The 16,177-nt window shown below is 42.0% G+C and overlaps 1 protein-coding gene across 13 annotated transcripts in view; it reads right to left on the reverse strand.

Annotated features, from left to right (window-relative positions):
• THADA (THADA armadillo repeat containing) overlaps positions 1-16,177 on the reverse strand; it is a 328,075-nt gene that overhangs the window by 138,326 nt on the left and 173,572 nt on the right. For all 13 annotated transcript variants that reach the window (XR_014149251.1, XM_081833473.1, XM_081833472.1 and 10 more), the window contains one exon: positions 11,347-11,515. Coding sequence is in view for 12 of the 13 variants with exons in the window: in XM_081833473.1 (XP_081689599.1) it covers positions 11,347-11,515 (169 nt within the window). In the remaining variant the exon portion in view is untranslated. The remainder of the gene's footprint in view (positions 1-11,346; positions 11,516-16,177) is intronic.

The following is a 16,177-nucleotide window of genomic DNA, read 5'->3' on the forward strand; positions in this document are numbered from 1 at the left end:
TTCTGACAATTTCTAAAACAGGTATTAAGGATGCACTTTTAAAATTCTTATTTTTTATATACTGTAACAGTTTTGAGAGTCAAGTCACAAACTTACTACTCATTTACATATCTGAGGCACACACAATTTTTAAGAGCTTTTTGAAATTAAAGCGAATATAATCACTATGTATTTTTAGCACCCTCATGTAGATTTATCCTCCAGTTTTCCTTTTTGAGGTCTGAATCTGGGAATCTGGAGAAAGCTTTCTGTTTAACTCAAAATTAAAATTTTGATGTCCTAGGTTTAGTTTTCAGCAGAACCTCTGTTCCTAGAGATCTTTCCACACAGCCTGTCGCCTCTAGCCCGAGAGAGGCTCAATGAAATAGACAACAAGTGTACTCAGTAATAAAGATACTCTAGCATTTCAAAAAACAGAAGTGAGAAAATTCTAATTATGTTATTTTCCAAAGCTCCCCTAGGTAAATAGAGCCTAGAATTTTATTATGCTCCCTGAGTCTGGGGAGGGCAGAAATAAGTTCCAACTACACGCTTTGCAAGTGGATCAGAGGCAGGTTGGGACCGGGACATGAAGCGAACTATACAAAGCTAGGATCCTGAAAGCGAGTTGGCTTACACGTTCATAGCACTTTTCCAGCAGAGAGAGAGAGAGAGAGACGGAGAGAAGAAAGGTGCTCCCTTTGAGATTTCTAGCCCAAGTTCTGTATTGTCCCTTCCCTCCTCTTATTCCCACGCACAGCTCACTGTAGTCTGTGGGGCAACAATTTGTTCACAGGTCAGGAATGGTTTCTTCCATGGCCACTGGCACTTAAAGGAGCTGCAGCACACCCTGTCCACACAGGAGGATGGCAAAAATCCACAGGTACTGTGCAGAAAAGGTTCTCAACCATGGGCGATTTTGCTCCCTCCAGGTTACAGGTGGAAATGTTTGCAGACATTTCTGCTGTCACAGCTGGGAGGGTGGGTACTACAGGCAATCTACCGGGGAGATGCTTACCAAACATTACAATGCAGGGCACAGTCCCCACAACAAAGAATTCCCACGACATTGAGAAACCTGCCACGGAAGGACAGGGTAGAGAGGATGGAGGTACACAGTACAGAGAAATAGAAGAACGTCATGAACAATAATAATGGCTTAAAACAGGAAGAGTTTTATTACTTATTTATACTTTCCTTTAGGCCCATGAGCTGATTTTACTTCAGCCCTCTGGGGTGGCTGCCAAACTGCCTGGCTATACTCAGCCACAGTGCTTTTCAACAGCCAACTAACTTAGTCCTCAGTAACTGAAATATATTGGGTGCTCTAAATAAATCCCAGGGCAATGCAACAAGTACATATGCTCTGCAATCTTAAAAGTGCTTCCCCAGTAAAAGCAATAAGGTATTCCTGTTTGAATGGCATAGCTGAAAGCAAACAACCACCAATGCTATTTTCATGGGACAGAGACCCACCAAGCAAATCGCATCGCATAATGGGAGAATCACATATCATCAGATATTTTATAGGAATTCTGGGAAACGACAGAAGCCTGCTAGTGTGCCTGCAATGTGATGTTTTGTTGCGTTGTGTTTTTAAAGAATTATCTTTAGTCATAAAAAGTCCCAAACAGTAACGCTAGGCGAGGATGGAAAGTGTGTCTTCCAAGATGAAAAATGAACTTGGAAAAGTGCTGGATTAATCTATCTAGGAGGATCCTATATCCCCCTTTCAGTCTATGAACTTCAAATATCCCCCTGTGAATGATGAAAGCCTCCTTTGTCTGGAACAGTGTGACGGTGTTCCTTTCCTGACTCATCACCTTTGTGATGGGGTCTGAGGGCAGGGCTGTAATTCAAAACAAAACAGGTGCGAGGAATAACAACTCGATAGGCAGGAACTCGACCCTTAAAAATCAGAACTAATCTTAGCTCTTATAATAGTCTTTACTACAATCTACAGGAAGGTAGAGAACACTGACTGACCCAAGGAACCTCTCTGTGAAGCATGCTTACACATTCAGTCAAGACTGCTGCAGATCGACTTACTTCTCTCTTATGCACACACTCACATATCAGTAGGAATCCTCACATTGTTAACAGCATTACTTCAACGTACAGTACTCATTTTTCTAGAACACAGCTTTTCTGAGGGCAACATCATTCACCCGCCATTTACATCAGTGGCCTTCGCCTTTTGGGATCATCGACCCCTCTGGGGGCCAGCTGTGATGTTGGCGGTGGCAGCAGCACCAAGTAGGAACAGTAACAACTAACGCTCACTGACCGCCTACCATATGCCGGGCAGCGCTCAGGTCTTAATTCCTTTAACCCCCACGACCAACCTATGAGACAGTGCTATCTTCCCATTTACTGAGGAAGATGTGGCGGCACAGAAATCAACTCACCCAAAATAACACAGCGAGCAAGCAGTGGAGCTAGGATCTGCATGGAGACAAGCTGGCTCCAGAGGCCATGCTCCTACTTACGCGAGAACGTGCTCGCAGCTTTTATATACTTACTTATTTAGAAATTAGATACTACTCTATTGATATGCACATTATTAAACATCTGATATAAAAAAGTAGTCGAAAGGATGAGAGAGACAAATAACACGCCAACCTATTCTTCCACACACATTACTGTCTTGCACACCTCACTTTGAAGGCCATGGGGCCTACACAGGCAAATGGCTTGGCCTGGCGTTGCTGGGCTCTCAAATGCTGACCCGTGCCCACCTTACCGTCACACCGTCCACCTCTCCGACACACTCCAGGACCGACAGGCTTACCCACTGTCCCCTGCAAACACCTTCTGCATGCCCCTCTCCAAGCCTTGGCTCACATCAAGTCCCTATGTCAACAACAGAAAATTGTTTAAAGGCTTATCCCAGACCCAATGTCCCCACGAAGCTTTCTCTGAGCTCTCCTCTCAGCTGTGTGTTCTCACCCACGTGCCTGGCCCACACCATAGCCATGTATTTCTGGGTAGTTTGTGGTGTGGATGGCTTGTTCTCCGCCTCAGCTCACAAGCCTCTTGAGGGCAGAGAACATGCTACATATTACCTTTTCTTTGTATTTTCTATGGCACCTGGCATACTATTATGCACTTAATTAGCACTCAGTAAGTATCTGCTAAATAAAAGAGCAAGTAAACATTCTCTGTATTTACTCCACATCTCTAAGGCCCAAGTCCAGAGAGTCAAAGGAAAGATCATCCTGGAAAACAGGAGATATGATTAGATGCTTTCCTCTTTGCCTAAGCTCATGGGCACCAAGACAGACTGACTTGCTTGTATCAGGAAATGACTTCAGAGTCCTCAGTAAACTGCATGTATAGCACGGGGATTTTGTAGAACATTCCAGTTTCTCAAGTAAAAGCATCCTTCCTGGCCTTGTTTATCCACTACACACTGCCTACTCCGATAGCACCTCTTCATAGTTAAAGGTAACCTTGAGCGTACAGACATGTGTAACGAACCCAATTTCAGGAGAAAAGAGGTTTATGTTTTATCAAAAAAAATTTTTTTTTCCCTTGTCTCTTAATGAGATTTGCTCAAATGTTACCTTTTCAACAATGACTATTCTGACACCTCATTTAATACTGCCATTTGCCCTCCTTTCTAATCAACTCCTGATTCACCTTATCCTACTCCGCTTGTTCTTTTTTTGTTCACAGAAATTATTACCTTCTAATAAATGATATAATTTATTATAATAAATTAGAATAAATTCTATTATAATATCATTTACTCTTGTCTGTCTCCCTGCCTCTCAAATGCAGAGTCTGTAAGAGTAGAGATCTTTGCGAGCGAGGATCTGTCTCCTTTGTTCTCTGATGTATTCCAAGTGTCTAGAACAGTGTTTGGCATGTGGTTGGTACTCAGTCAACAGAACGCACAAATAAGGAGACGATGTCAACTTCCCTTTCGCTTCACACCTTGAAGGCCTCAGAGAGAGTCACTTTAGCCTTAGGATGTTCTTTCCCTCATCCTGAGAAGTGGTAGAGTATGGCCGTTAACCACACAAGCTTGAAAGCTTTGAATCCCAGCTCTGCTTTTGCTAATTTATCCCTGTATAACTTTAGTCAAATCTCATAACCCTTCCCGCCCTCAGTTTTCTCATCAGTACAATGGGAGTAATACCCATCACTCAGAAGAGCCTCCATAGGCACTCAATACACACACACCCCCCCGCCCCCCAATACATATGGACTCAGTAACTGGCGTGTGTGTGTGTATATATATGTATTTTTTTCATCATTACTTCCCCCACTGTAATCCCAAACGGTAACAAAAGCCTGGGGACACATCTTCTGATAAATCTATAAACCCTACGTACCAGGAGTTCGGAGCACTACAAAAAGCAGTAGCACTGTTGGCTGGTGACAGTGATAGTGCACTAGAGTCAACGGTCCGGAGCTGGCAGCTAAGAGCTGTCTCCTACACCCAGGGAAAGCTCCCTGAGTAACACATACCAAATAAAAGTCTTTCAATATTTATAAGGAAAGGATTAATTCATCTTCAGAAGTAGCATTTTAATTAAAAATGACTTTTCTGGGCTTATATCCAGAAAGGAATATATTGCCAAAAGGTAAGATTTAACAAGGTTTAGTTCTTTCTTTAAATTTTTTTTTTTTAAATTAAAGTGTTTCCCGATCCTTTTCACGTCAGGGCACACACAGAAAATAATCTTTCTTTGGCACTCTGGGACAAACAGATGCTGCTTCTCCCGGCTGCGGGTGACTGCCTGGAGCCTCCAGCCCCGCTAGGCCCCACTCAGACTGCTGAGAGCTGAAGGAATCAATAAATACTTGGCACATGTACAAGCACACCATTGGAGAATCTCTGCCTTAGCCCTTCTTGGATGGGAGACCCTCCTAGCAACTTAGATTTTTCTCCTTTCACGTGAACACCAGGCCTCAGAAAGAAAGAAGGAATCTGGCCATTAGTGACCAGAGTGAGCATTTTCTTTATGACTCACTCCAGAAAAAAAACACACTGACCAGCAATCCATTTATAACTTACAACATCAGCATAATTTCAGGCTTTTGTTTCTACTTTCCATTCTGAAATTTTATTTTCTGTGTATAAAATAAACAACGGACATAGGCCAACCTTAAGTCACCAAATGGAATCTATCAAGTCATGTTCTATTTCTGGGCAGCTTGAGCATTCTACTTTATGTTTCATAATTTTGTACTTTTAAGAAATGTGAGAAAGATATAATTTTTCAAGCATAAGGTGCTGTCTTACATGGTCACTTTTTTAAAAGATGGAACTGATCATTCCTTTAAATTTAATTGTAAGTTTTGGTGTAACACCTAGTAAAAAATACTTTTTCTAAAAACATTCATTTCCCGATATTTAGAAAATGCTGACAGAATTTATACTTAAGGCTACCTCTATCACTGATTTTCTTTTTGTTTCCACTACTTCTCTCTGCAGCAGAGAGTTAAGGATGGCCGGTCTTATTCCTGTTTCCTGAACTTCAAGAAATTTTTCCTTCAGAAAAGTAGCTGGCAGAATTGACCTTTCTTTCTTTCTTGGTTTTCTGCTTTTCTTTTCCACAAAGGTAATGCCAAGATCTGCCTCTATTTTTGTCCTGCTGCTGTCCTGCCCAGCCCAGCACAGCTGTTCCCACTCCCATAAAGATCCCTAACTCTAGGCCTGACACAGAGTGTTCTAGACTAAAGCAGAATGTTATCTTAGTCTCCGTTTCCTTTCATGCCTGATGCCCTATCTGGCAGCTCTATCTTTTGCCTTGTCTTCATTTCTGTTATTCAAATGCTCCCTGTCCCCAGGGGTTCGGCAGGCTCACTAGGCTTCTAACCCACAGCTCCCCACAATGGGAGTTAAGAGCCTTAAAGGCAAACTCGTGTCTTCACCTGTACCTAGAACTGGGTAAGCCCTCCACTGAGTCTGCTGAATTGAATTCCATCTTGACCTCTTTTTCATGTTCCCAGCAGCTCCCGGGCCTAGAACCCACAATTCCTATGGCTGTCCAAGTTTGAGAGGTTTTGTCACACCCTTAAGGATGACAGAAGGTATGGCAACTTCAAGCTTGGCTACAACCTAGGTCCCAATGGAGGAGTCTGTATTTTTAGGTTCAGACTATTAAATGAGAGACCAAACAGAAATGATGAGAAAGAGATGAGCAGAGGGAAGGAAGGTGCAATGCTATATGATTTCACTCGTAAGTGGAATCTAAAAAACAAACAAAAACACAAATGATTAAACAAACCAAAAGCAGAATCAGACCCGTAAATACAGAGAACAGACTGATGGCTGCCAGAGGGGAGGGGGTGAAGGGATGGGCTCAATGGGTGAAGGGGAGTGGGAGATCCAGGCTTCCAGTTACGGAATGAATAAGTCACGGGGATGAAAGCCACAGCATAGGGAATATAGTCAATGATATCGTAATAGAGATGTAATGGGACAGACGGGAAGCTACACCTGTGGTGAGCACAGCATCATGTGTAGAGTTGGTAAATCACTATGTTGTACACCTGAGACTAATGTGACATGGTGTGTCAACTATACTCAAATAAAAACAAAAAGTCTTTTACTAGTTGTAGCCTCTTAGGGCTTCACTGACTTCCTCTGTCCCTCTGTCTTTATAACACCGATGGATTTACTTTGTTTCCAGCATCAAATCAGATTTTCAGAACTGAGGAATAAGAGATTAAAGAGAGCGAAGATGGATTCTTTGTTTGGTTTCCCTAGGCAGAAAAAGTTGTTATTCACATCAACTATCAGGAGGCGCTTTGTCAACACCTGGCAGAATTGCTGAGAGTATTAATGAAATCACATATGCAATTTACATATGTGATTTACATACTGCAGGAGGTGCTCAAAAACGTTCATTTTACTTCTCTTATGGCAAACTCACCAAATGCATGGGCCTAGGCTGCCTAAAGTCCACTCCAGCTAATATTTCATGTCAACCCACGTGTGCAATACTGCTGCTCAGCTCCACAGCCAGAAAAGTGACTCAGAATTCTCCAAGTGCAAAAATCAAGGCTCCAAATTTGGGTGGTAGGGGAAGGGGTGGAGGAATAAGAGAATTAAACAAGGTGTTCAACAGATTATGCTAACAAAAACTGAGAAAATTTAATACCAGCAAAGGGATGTTTAGAACTGTGGGTACTTTGTGGATTAACTGGTGAAAAAAGAATACCTTTGCCTAGAATGTTCACATAAATGCAAAAGTGGGTTTTCCTGCTTCAGCAGAAGCTGAATTACCTCAACTGTCCACTTTACTCACGTAAGAGAGTTTAAGTAAAGAGCGAGCAGGGGCCACCTCTCATATGTTTGTATCATGAGAAAAAGAACCAAAAGAGAAAATGAAAAAAACTCAAAATTCAAGTTGCTATTTCAAATGGTATATATTTCCTTATGAAATACCAAAATGTGAGTTAAGTACCCAAGAATCAGAATAAATCTTGCCTTGTAATTGTTGGCCAAAACGCTTCCTCAACACAAGAAAACTTTTTGAATGCCAATATGATTTCTCGGGAGTGATAAGTAACCTAGTAATAATGTTAAGGCCCCAACATGAAGAATTTTGGCAACAAAAACAGACGGTTAATTCTACTTAAAAGACCGGGTAGCCCTGCCAGCCGGTGTTGTTCCCAAATGAGGTAATGTCCATGGCTCTTATCTAGCCTTTATGGAGATTTAATGTCATTTACCATTAGCTCTTATGAACCGGCTGCATAATCTCACCTTTTCTCATGTGCGCTACTTCCATGCGTCTCAACATTGCAATTAGAAACCTCTGGTTTTTAAAATGATTAAGAAACTGATTCCCACATGTTTTCTTTTTATGCATGTCCTATAATTTCAGTCTTTCTTCCATCGTTCCAGAAAATTCAGAGATCAGCATATTTCTCATTTTCAAGGTATCTTATAGAAATACTCTGAGGTTTGATATATTTATGTAAATATTTTTCAAAGAAGCCAAAATGTGTAATTCAAGAAAACATTCTGTGAAAGAATTTGTTTTCTGATTACAAAATGATTTCCTCCTTTTGAAAAAAAAAATAGCAATTTTATATTTACTTAGCTGGCTCTGAAAGTCCCATGGAGATTCTCACGCCTTTCAATCCCAACACCTCTTTTCCAGGTGCAGGCCTCTTACAGGTTTCAAAGGTAGCTTTATGTGGAGAAGGAAGCCAAAAGCTATGGAAAGGAAAGAGAAAAAGAGCCCTCCCCATCTTAACCCCTTATGCTTTCCTCACAAAGAACAACAGAGTGAAACCAAGCTATTACAACGCAGATGAGACACCCAAATGGACACGACAGAAAGATTTTCACATGCCTTTGACTTCCTTTTTTCACCCAGGGTACAAGCCAATCTTGGTAAAGACAGGCATCCATTTGACAAACACGAACACGATACCCAACACCCAACACCCATACTGTTCTGTTTTGTTTTCAACAAGCCCTTCATCTCCCAACACTCAGGAACAAAGGCGACAGCCACAACCAACCTGGAGTTACGGGCTTTTTCCCTTTCCACGGAGTTTCACACTTTAGGTCACAGGAAAAGTAAATTTGAGATATCAGGGGCCCAGAGACAGAGCAGAAGACCATGCTTTGTTGCTGGGCAGAGCGGTGAGACACAAGCCAGACCTGTCAGTGCTGTATGCGGGAAATAAGGCTGGGAGGCCCATTTGTACAAGTGGTGAGACAGCCAAAGAAGCAAATCCAGCCTCACCACTTCTGACAAAAGTTAGCCAACAGTGGATCTGCAGGAAAGAAAATCTGATGGCTGACCCCCCTCCTCCCTTGACGATCTGAGCCCTCCTTCTAACTCAGCTGCAGAATCTAGACATCTTTGAAAAGCCTGTTCTTTGTTACTCATCATTGCCGGCTCCTTCACTTCAAAGCAGCAGAGTCTGACAGAATCAAACCATCTAACTTGTATGCGCCTCAGGGTCCCACGTTTAAAACCCAGATAATACCCTCCGGTCCTGACTTCATCACCGAGATATAGTGAGGACCAAGGGAGACGAGCGCTTGAGGGCCTCCACTGAAGAGACCACGAAAGACCTACAGTGTATACAACACAGACCAGAGGGCCTGCTCTGGGGCCCTTGGGGGGTCGCCACACTCTTTTCAGGAGATCTGCAAGATCAAACTATTTTCAAAATGCCACTAGGCCACTCCTCCCCTCCTTTACTCTCCTTCTCGTACAGCACACAGTGGAGTCGGCTACAAGGTGTGTGAGGATGTCATCACTCTAATCATGACTAATGGAATGTGTGCTTGTGAGTTCTTGTGTTTTAAGATTTCCTGTTTCAGAGTCTAATTAAATATCGATAGACAAAAGCTCTTTGGAATTCTCAATAACTTTCCTAAGGTTAAAGAGCTCCTGAGACCAGTGTGAGACCAGCCAACCTGGAACTTGGTCCCACTGAAGCTTGTAGTTCCCAGGTGGGTCAACTTCTCACCCACCCTGAGCCTTGCTATGTGCTGTTCTCTCTGGGCGGGGGACTCCCCCTCCCTCCTCTGCTTGGCTAACTTTTTCTGCTCTTTACTTAGATGTCGTTTTCTCTGGGAAGCTTTCCTTGACTTCCCCAAAACCAGTCAGGTGGCCCTGCTGTGGGTTCCCCTAGCACGTAGCATGCTACACTGTGATTGCCCACGTTAGGCCTTTTTTTTGGGCTTTGACTCCTTCAATGCAACAACTGTTCTGAAGGACACAGTAGTAGGTAGGAGGCATTCCATAACTACTTGCTGAATATATATACAATGACCAAGGAAGGAAGGCAAGAAGATAGGTCTCTCTTGCATTCATTCTCACCTAGAGGGAATCAGTTACTAAAAATATTAGTGTTCATTATAGTACAAGCTCACTAAAGCTATGATAATAATAACAATAGTAACCATATATCATATTATGTACTCGGTACTATTCTAAGCACTTGATATGCATAAATTAATTTAATCCTCACAAAATCCCTACCAGGTATACATTACTATTATCCTTATTTCAAAAATGAAGATACAACACTGAATGTTAACTATACACTAATTAAAATAAAAAACTTAATAAAAACAATGAAGAGAGAGAAATGCAGGTATTGAGTAGTAGATTTGAGATGGACACTGAGCCCGTCTGGCTCCAGAGTCCCATGCCATTAACCACTCTATACGCTGTCTCTCGTGTCAGCAGGGTAGACCTCAAGCTTATCATATCTTGAGATCGCAAGGCCACCTCTCAACTCTGCTCACAAACCAGACACAATTTGATATTTAAATCCCCCTGCAATACCAACCCACCACGAGTGACCCCAGCAGACACATGAACAGATCTCACCAGTACCATCTGCTCCCTAGGCGATAGGTAGGGCTTAAAAAAGACAGTTTCAGTAAGAAGTCTATTTCTCATTCATTTGTTGTACGTTAGTCCTTTCTAGAGGAAATGGTACGTTAAAAGTGATAAGTATGGGGCGCCTGGGTGGCTCAGTCATTAAGTGTCTGCCTTCGGCTCAGGTCAAGGTCCCAGGGTCCTAGGATTGAGTCCCGCATCGGGCTCCTGGTTCGGCAGGAAGCCTCCTTCTCCCTCTCCCACTCCCCCTGCTTGCATTCCCTCTCTCGCTGTGTCTCTCTCTGTCAAATAAATAAATAAATAATATTTTAAAAAAAGGCGATAAGTATATTTGTATATTTATTAAAAATAAAAAGTCTCTTTTGTAGCACAGAGAAAACAGGAAAGTAGGGATTGACCTTTCCACGTACTACGGTGTTAACGCTGCCAGGCAAACTCTCCCTGATGTGTATAACTCTCCTTCTGTGTCTGGTGCTAACCTCTTTTTCAAGGAATGCTCAAAACTTCACCCTGAACAGGGAGTGGCCCAGAATATTCTGCAGGTACTTGATGGAAAAGACAAAACTCTAAATGGTTCAGAGAGGTAAGTCCAAATGGGAAAGCATGCTATATGAAACAGTTTTTTTTTTTTTTAAAGATTTTATTTATTTATTTGACAGAGGGAGCGAGAGAGCACAAGCAGGGGGAACAGTATAGGGAGAGGGAGAAGCAGGCTCCCCGCCAAGCAGGGGGCCTGATGCGGGGCTCGATCTCAGGACCCTGGGATCATGACCTGAGCCGAAGGCAGATGCTCAACCATCTGAGCCACCCAGGCGCCCCTGACACAGGATTTAATGCAAAAGACGATCTGACTGAATCACAGTGTGATGAAATGAAAAAAAGCACACCTAGGAAATACCTTTTCTTTCAGCAATAGAAAAAAGTTCCACAGATAAAGTTAAAAGCTTATGTATCAAATCTTTACCTGCCAACAGTACATGAGAAACCAAAGTTTATCCTGTGCTGTTTGACACAAAGTAACTGTATTTACCTGGAGAAGTGTCCCATGAATATGGTTTTGCCGGAAACACTGATCAGTGCAGTTGGGGAGTTTGGCCAACAGAGTTCGGATGGTAGTGGGGATTTCATCTACCATAACAAATGGGACCAAGGCACGAGCTGCCATTACACGGGAGCGGTAGACAGGTGAGCGACCACATCTGGGGAGACAAAAACACAAGACCACTCAATACTCATTTCCACATACATGCCTTTGTATATGCTAATGTTCTATCTAGCTCCAGCGGAGACATCCGAGTTGGGGGAGACAGGAGTTCCTCCTTATTCCAAATTTTTTTTTTATACTTCCCTTATTCCAATGATTGTGTTTGTAGTAGTGCTAGCTCTACAGGTGATTTTCCTTTTCATATAAATATCATTAATATCTATGGTTTTTTTTATTAACATATAAATTGTTTCAGAGGTACAGATCTGTGATTCATCAGTCTTACACAATCACAGAGCTCACCATAGCACATACCCTCCCCGATGTCCATCACCAGCCACCCCATCCCTCCCACCCCCCTCCACTCTAGCAACCCTCAGTTTGTTTCCTGAGATTAAGAGTCTCTTATGGTTTGTCTCCCTCTCTGGTTTCATCTTGTTTCATTTTCCCCTCCTTCCCCTATGATCCTCTGTCTTGTTTCTCAAATTCCTCATACCAGTGAGATCACATGATACTTGTCTTTCTCGGATTGACTTATTTCGCTTAGCATAATACCTTTTAGTTCCATCCATGGTGTTGCAAATGGCAAGATCTCATTCCTTTTGATGGCTGCATAATATTCCATTGTATATATATACCACATCTTCTTTATCCATTCATCTGTTGATGGATATCTAGGCTCTTTCCATAGTTTGGCTATTGTGGACATTGCTGCTATAAACATTGGGGTGCATGTACCCCTTCAGATCACTACATTTATATCTTTGGGGTAAATACCCAGTAGTGCAATTGCTGGGTCGTACGGTAGCTCTATTTTCAACTTTTTGAGGAACCTCCACACTGTTTTCCAGAGTGGCTGCACCAGCTTGCATTCCCACCAACAGTGTAGGAGGATTCCCCTTTCTCCACGTTCTCGCCAACATCTGTCCTTTCCTGACTTGTTAATTTTAGCTATTCTGACTGGTGTGAGGTGGTATCTCATTGAGGTTTTGATTTGGATTTCCCTGATGCCAAGTGATGTTGAGCACCTTTTCATGTGTCTGTTGGCCATTTGGATGTCTTCTTTGCAGAAATGTCTGTTCATGTCTTCTGCCCATTTCTTGACTGGATTATTTGTTCTTTGGGTGTTGAGTTTGATAAGTTCTTTATAGATTTTGGATACTAGCCCTTTATCTGATATGTCATTTGCAAATATAAAGATTTTATTTATTTATTTGACAGAGAGAGAGACAAGAGCAGGAACACAAGCAGGGGGAGTGGGAGAGGAAGAAGCAGGCTTCCAGCAGAGCAGGGAGCCCAATGTGGGGCTCGATCCCATCCTGGGATCATGACCTGAGCTGAAGGCAGACGCTTAACGAGTGAGCCACCCAGGTGCCCCAGTAGCTATGGTTTTATAACAGGGATAAATGCAGATCGGCTTTGGGAATGATTCAATAAATAGGTAGTAGCAAAAATAGCTTCCTCCTCAACCATCAAACAACTATTCATTGGGCACTCAAAATGAACAAATGATAAGTGCCATGAGAAATAAAACAGTCATTGTGGTCTTTGGGGAGCTTATACTCTGGCTGGCAAGATGAGCAGTACATTTGAGAAGATGACCAAAAGCACAAGACAGTCCTGGAAAAGCAATAAGCAAGTGATTATCATGTTATGGCTACATGAAGATAAGACTGTAGGTGGTGGTATCGAGAAGGATAGAACTAAGGAAAGCAAGCATGATTCTAAGAAGGCTGAAACCAGGAAGTTGTTTCAACCAGAAACAGTGGGATAAAGCAAGGGTAAAAATGCTCAAGGTACAGGTAGATGTGTCTGACTAAAGGAGAGGCTCAGAAATAACAGTGGAACTTCAGGCTGAGAAGTGGGTCCGGCCAGACTGGGTAGTACCACAAAGCGCAGACATGATCTTGAACTTATTGTCAAGAGAACAAGAGTTGGACCCTCAAGTCACTGAACCTTTGCCTCTAGGCTGACTCACACCCAAAGAGCTTGAATAAAAGCCAGTTCTTAAATCAATGAAAGTCACGGACAAGTGGTACTTTGAGATTCTACGAAGGTCATTGGAAACACAGGTCATCTAAGGGCCTCTTGACTTTGTAAACACTCAGAACCTGAGAGTCTACAATCATTTTGTTGAAACTGTGCACTTGAGAGCCTTCAAAGAGATAGTGTTATTTGAGAGGAAGGCCCAATATGATAGGTCTTGGCTTAAATAAGTTCTTATCTAGAACTCTCAAGACTCCATGATCTTTTTATCCAATTTAAAAAGTAACTCAACTTAGAGAAATATCTCAGATGCCAAGACAAGGATGGGGAAGATTAGAAGATAGTAGACTGTGGAGGAAAGAGATGGTCTCTTGCTTTGTTTTCAAAATTACTTAGTGTTCCAAAAGGAATTACTGGTAAGATCTGGGCCATGTAGGCTTAGCATGTAGAGGGACAAAGCCCTATGACTGAAACATTTCTAATACCCCAGAGGTATCACTGACATTTATCTTAACATGACAGTAAAAGAACAGATACAATTTCTATACAATTTCTGTTTGGAATGATCCAAACAGAATTTCATCATGGGGAGTGGTAAGTCAAGCATTGTGTCATTCTTTTCCCCGCTACAAGTGTAGATCTGTGAAATAGGTCAATCAGCACTCATTTTATGGATGGAGAAGAGCTCACCTTACATGGTACTATGGGAAGACACTGAGGGCTAATGTTACAGTAGGTAGCTAGAGATTTCCCAGTGGTCTTTGACTAGGTTCTGCCAAATCACCCATTTTCTACATATTTTTCTTTTAAAATGATTAAATGTTTAATCTTTAATTGGCAAATACAGTAAAATGTTTGCTTTGGCTCATGGTGGGGGGAGGGGTGCTGAGAAAACTTCACTTGACAGAGAAAATACTCTGAAAATGCTTTGAGATTTAATTAGCAATGACCTCACTCAGCCCAGTCATTTGTCGGAAGCTTCCCCATCTGTCTGTCCCCTACCCCTCCAACACACACACTTTGTGTTAGAGTGTGTTTTATGTTACTGTACTGGGCTCTTGTATATAAATGTTTCTTTTCAAATACAAATAACTCTGACATGGTTACAGATGTTTAGTTTCTAATTAGCAGTAACTGTACACTAAAGAATGCCCCTCCTTTTGCTCCTGACCTTTAGCAAATGATGATTTCCCAAAGGAATCTGGCATCCATACAGGAGAAAGAATGGAAAGTGGGAAAAGTGCCAGAATTTTCTGTTTTCAGATACCCTGTGCTAGGGTACTTTCCAAATGCACACAATCAGGTTAAAAAGCAAAACAAAATCTCCCCTCAAGAAAGTAATGCAATTACAGAAAAAGAGAAGCTTACTTTAAAAGTAATATTTAATTATCACTCATTGTGAAACAACGATTAAATGTAATTTCAAACTCCTCTCTACTGCACATTGTTAAAATGGAAGGACAGATTATAGTCAAAACACACACACACACACAACTATTAAGCAAAATTTCCAGGTTACTGTTTTGTCAGTTACTGGGGGCAGGGAGGGGTCTGATGAGATTTAGCTTTTCTCCAGGTCTATGTGGCCCGGAGTGTGAGAGGATATAAACACAGTGTTTCTAGCCCTGAGCAAAATATATTTGAAGCTAAAATCTATCTTTCCCTTGGATAGAGTCTCCTAGTTTGATTCAGTAAATGTGCCAAAATCAAGCAGAGATGCTCTCTGGCAATACAGTCTAGTGGCTAGAAAGGATGGAAAATCAGAACACGGGGATCTCCATCCTGCTTTTGGATACTGTTTTATGACCTGGACAAGTCACAGTAACCTCTCTGGGTCTCAGTTGAGCTGACAGTGGTAGCAATAATCTATACACGGTGTTCTCACCTGATGTCTATGAGAACATTCCAAGGGGAAAGATGCTTTGGAGATAGAAAGTTTCCATAGTGCAATGTGCCTGTGTCCAGTACAAAATCAGCATTTTCTAAAAATTGCAGGCCTCTAAGTGGCTTCAATGAGAGAATTAAGACTATGGTGTGAATGCTGAACCATTTTTAAGAAGGTAAGACAACAAATTGATGATATGAAGGCAATGAGTTTTGTTTTGTTTCGGGGCTTTTTTTTTTTTTTTTTTTTAAGCCTCCATTAAGAGGGATGAGGAGGAATCTCAAGTCCTTCTAAAAAGAAGGGGGACTGCTCCTGTCTGTCTAAGCCTCAATTTCTTCTGGAAAATAAAGCAAGTGGATTTGGGATCTCAAAGGTCATTTCTCCTTTTACTATTGTTTGAAAACCGTGTCCTCAGTCTCCCCAGCCGTGTTCTAGGCCTGAACACTAGGTCCTTCCACAGGATGTGCTGGACATGCAGACACCCGAACCTCGAGACCTTTCACTCCAATAAACCCTTTCCACGTTCATTTTAATCTCGTCTTTACTGAGTGCCTACTGTGCTCTCAGCACACCTGTCATGGTAATACCTGCATCCCGCAATTATATAGCTTTGGCAGTTTAAAATAAACACCTGCACACCCATATTTCTTTATCATGCAACATTCCTGCAGCACATGAGGGCATTATAAACCTAAATTAACAGATGAAACGTAAAGCGAAGCTCAGAAAAGCTAAGTGGACCCTCCAGGATACATAAGCAGTAGCACCCAGGCCAGAACCACCATC

The sequence above is a fragment of the Leptonychotes weddellii genome, chromosome 10 (assembly GCF_054177405.1).
Source record: "Leptonychotes weddellii isolate Sample4059 chromosome 10, ASM5417740v2, whole genome shotgun sequence".
Lineage (NCBI taxonomy): Eukaryota > Metazoa > Chordata > Mammalia > Carnivora > Phocidae > Leptonychotes > Leptonychotes weddellii.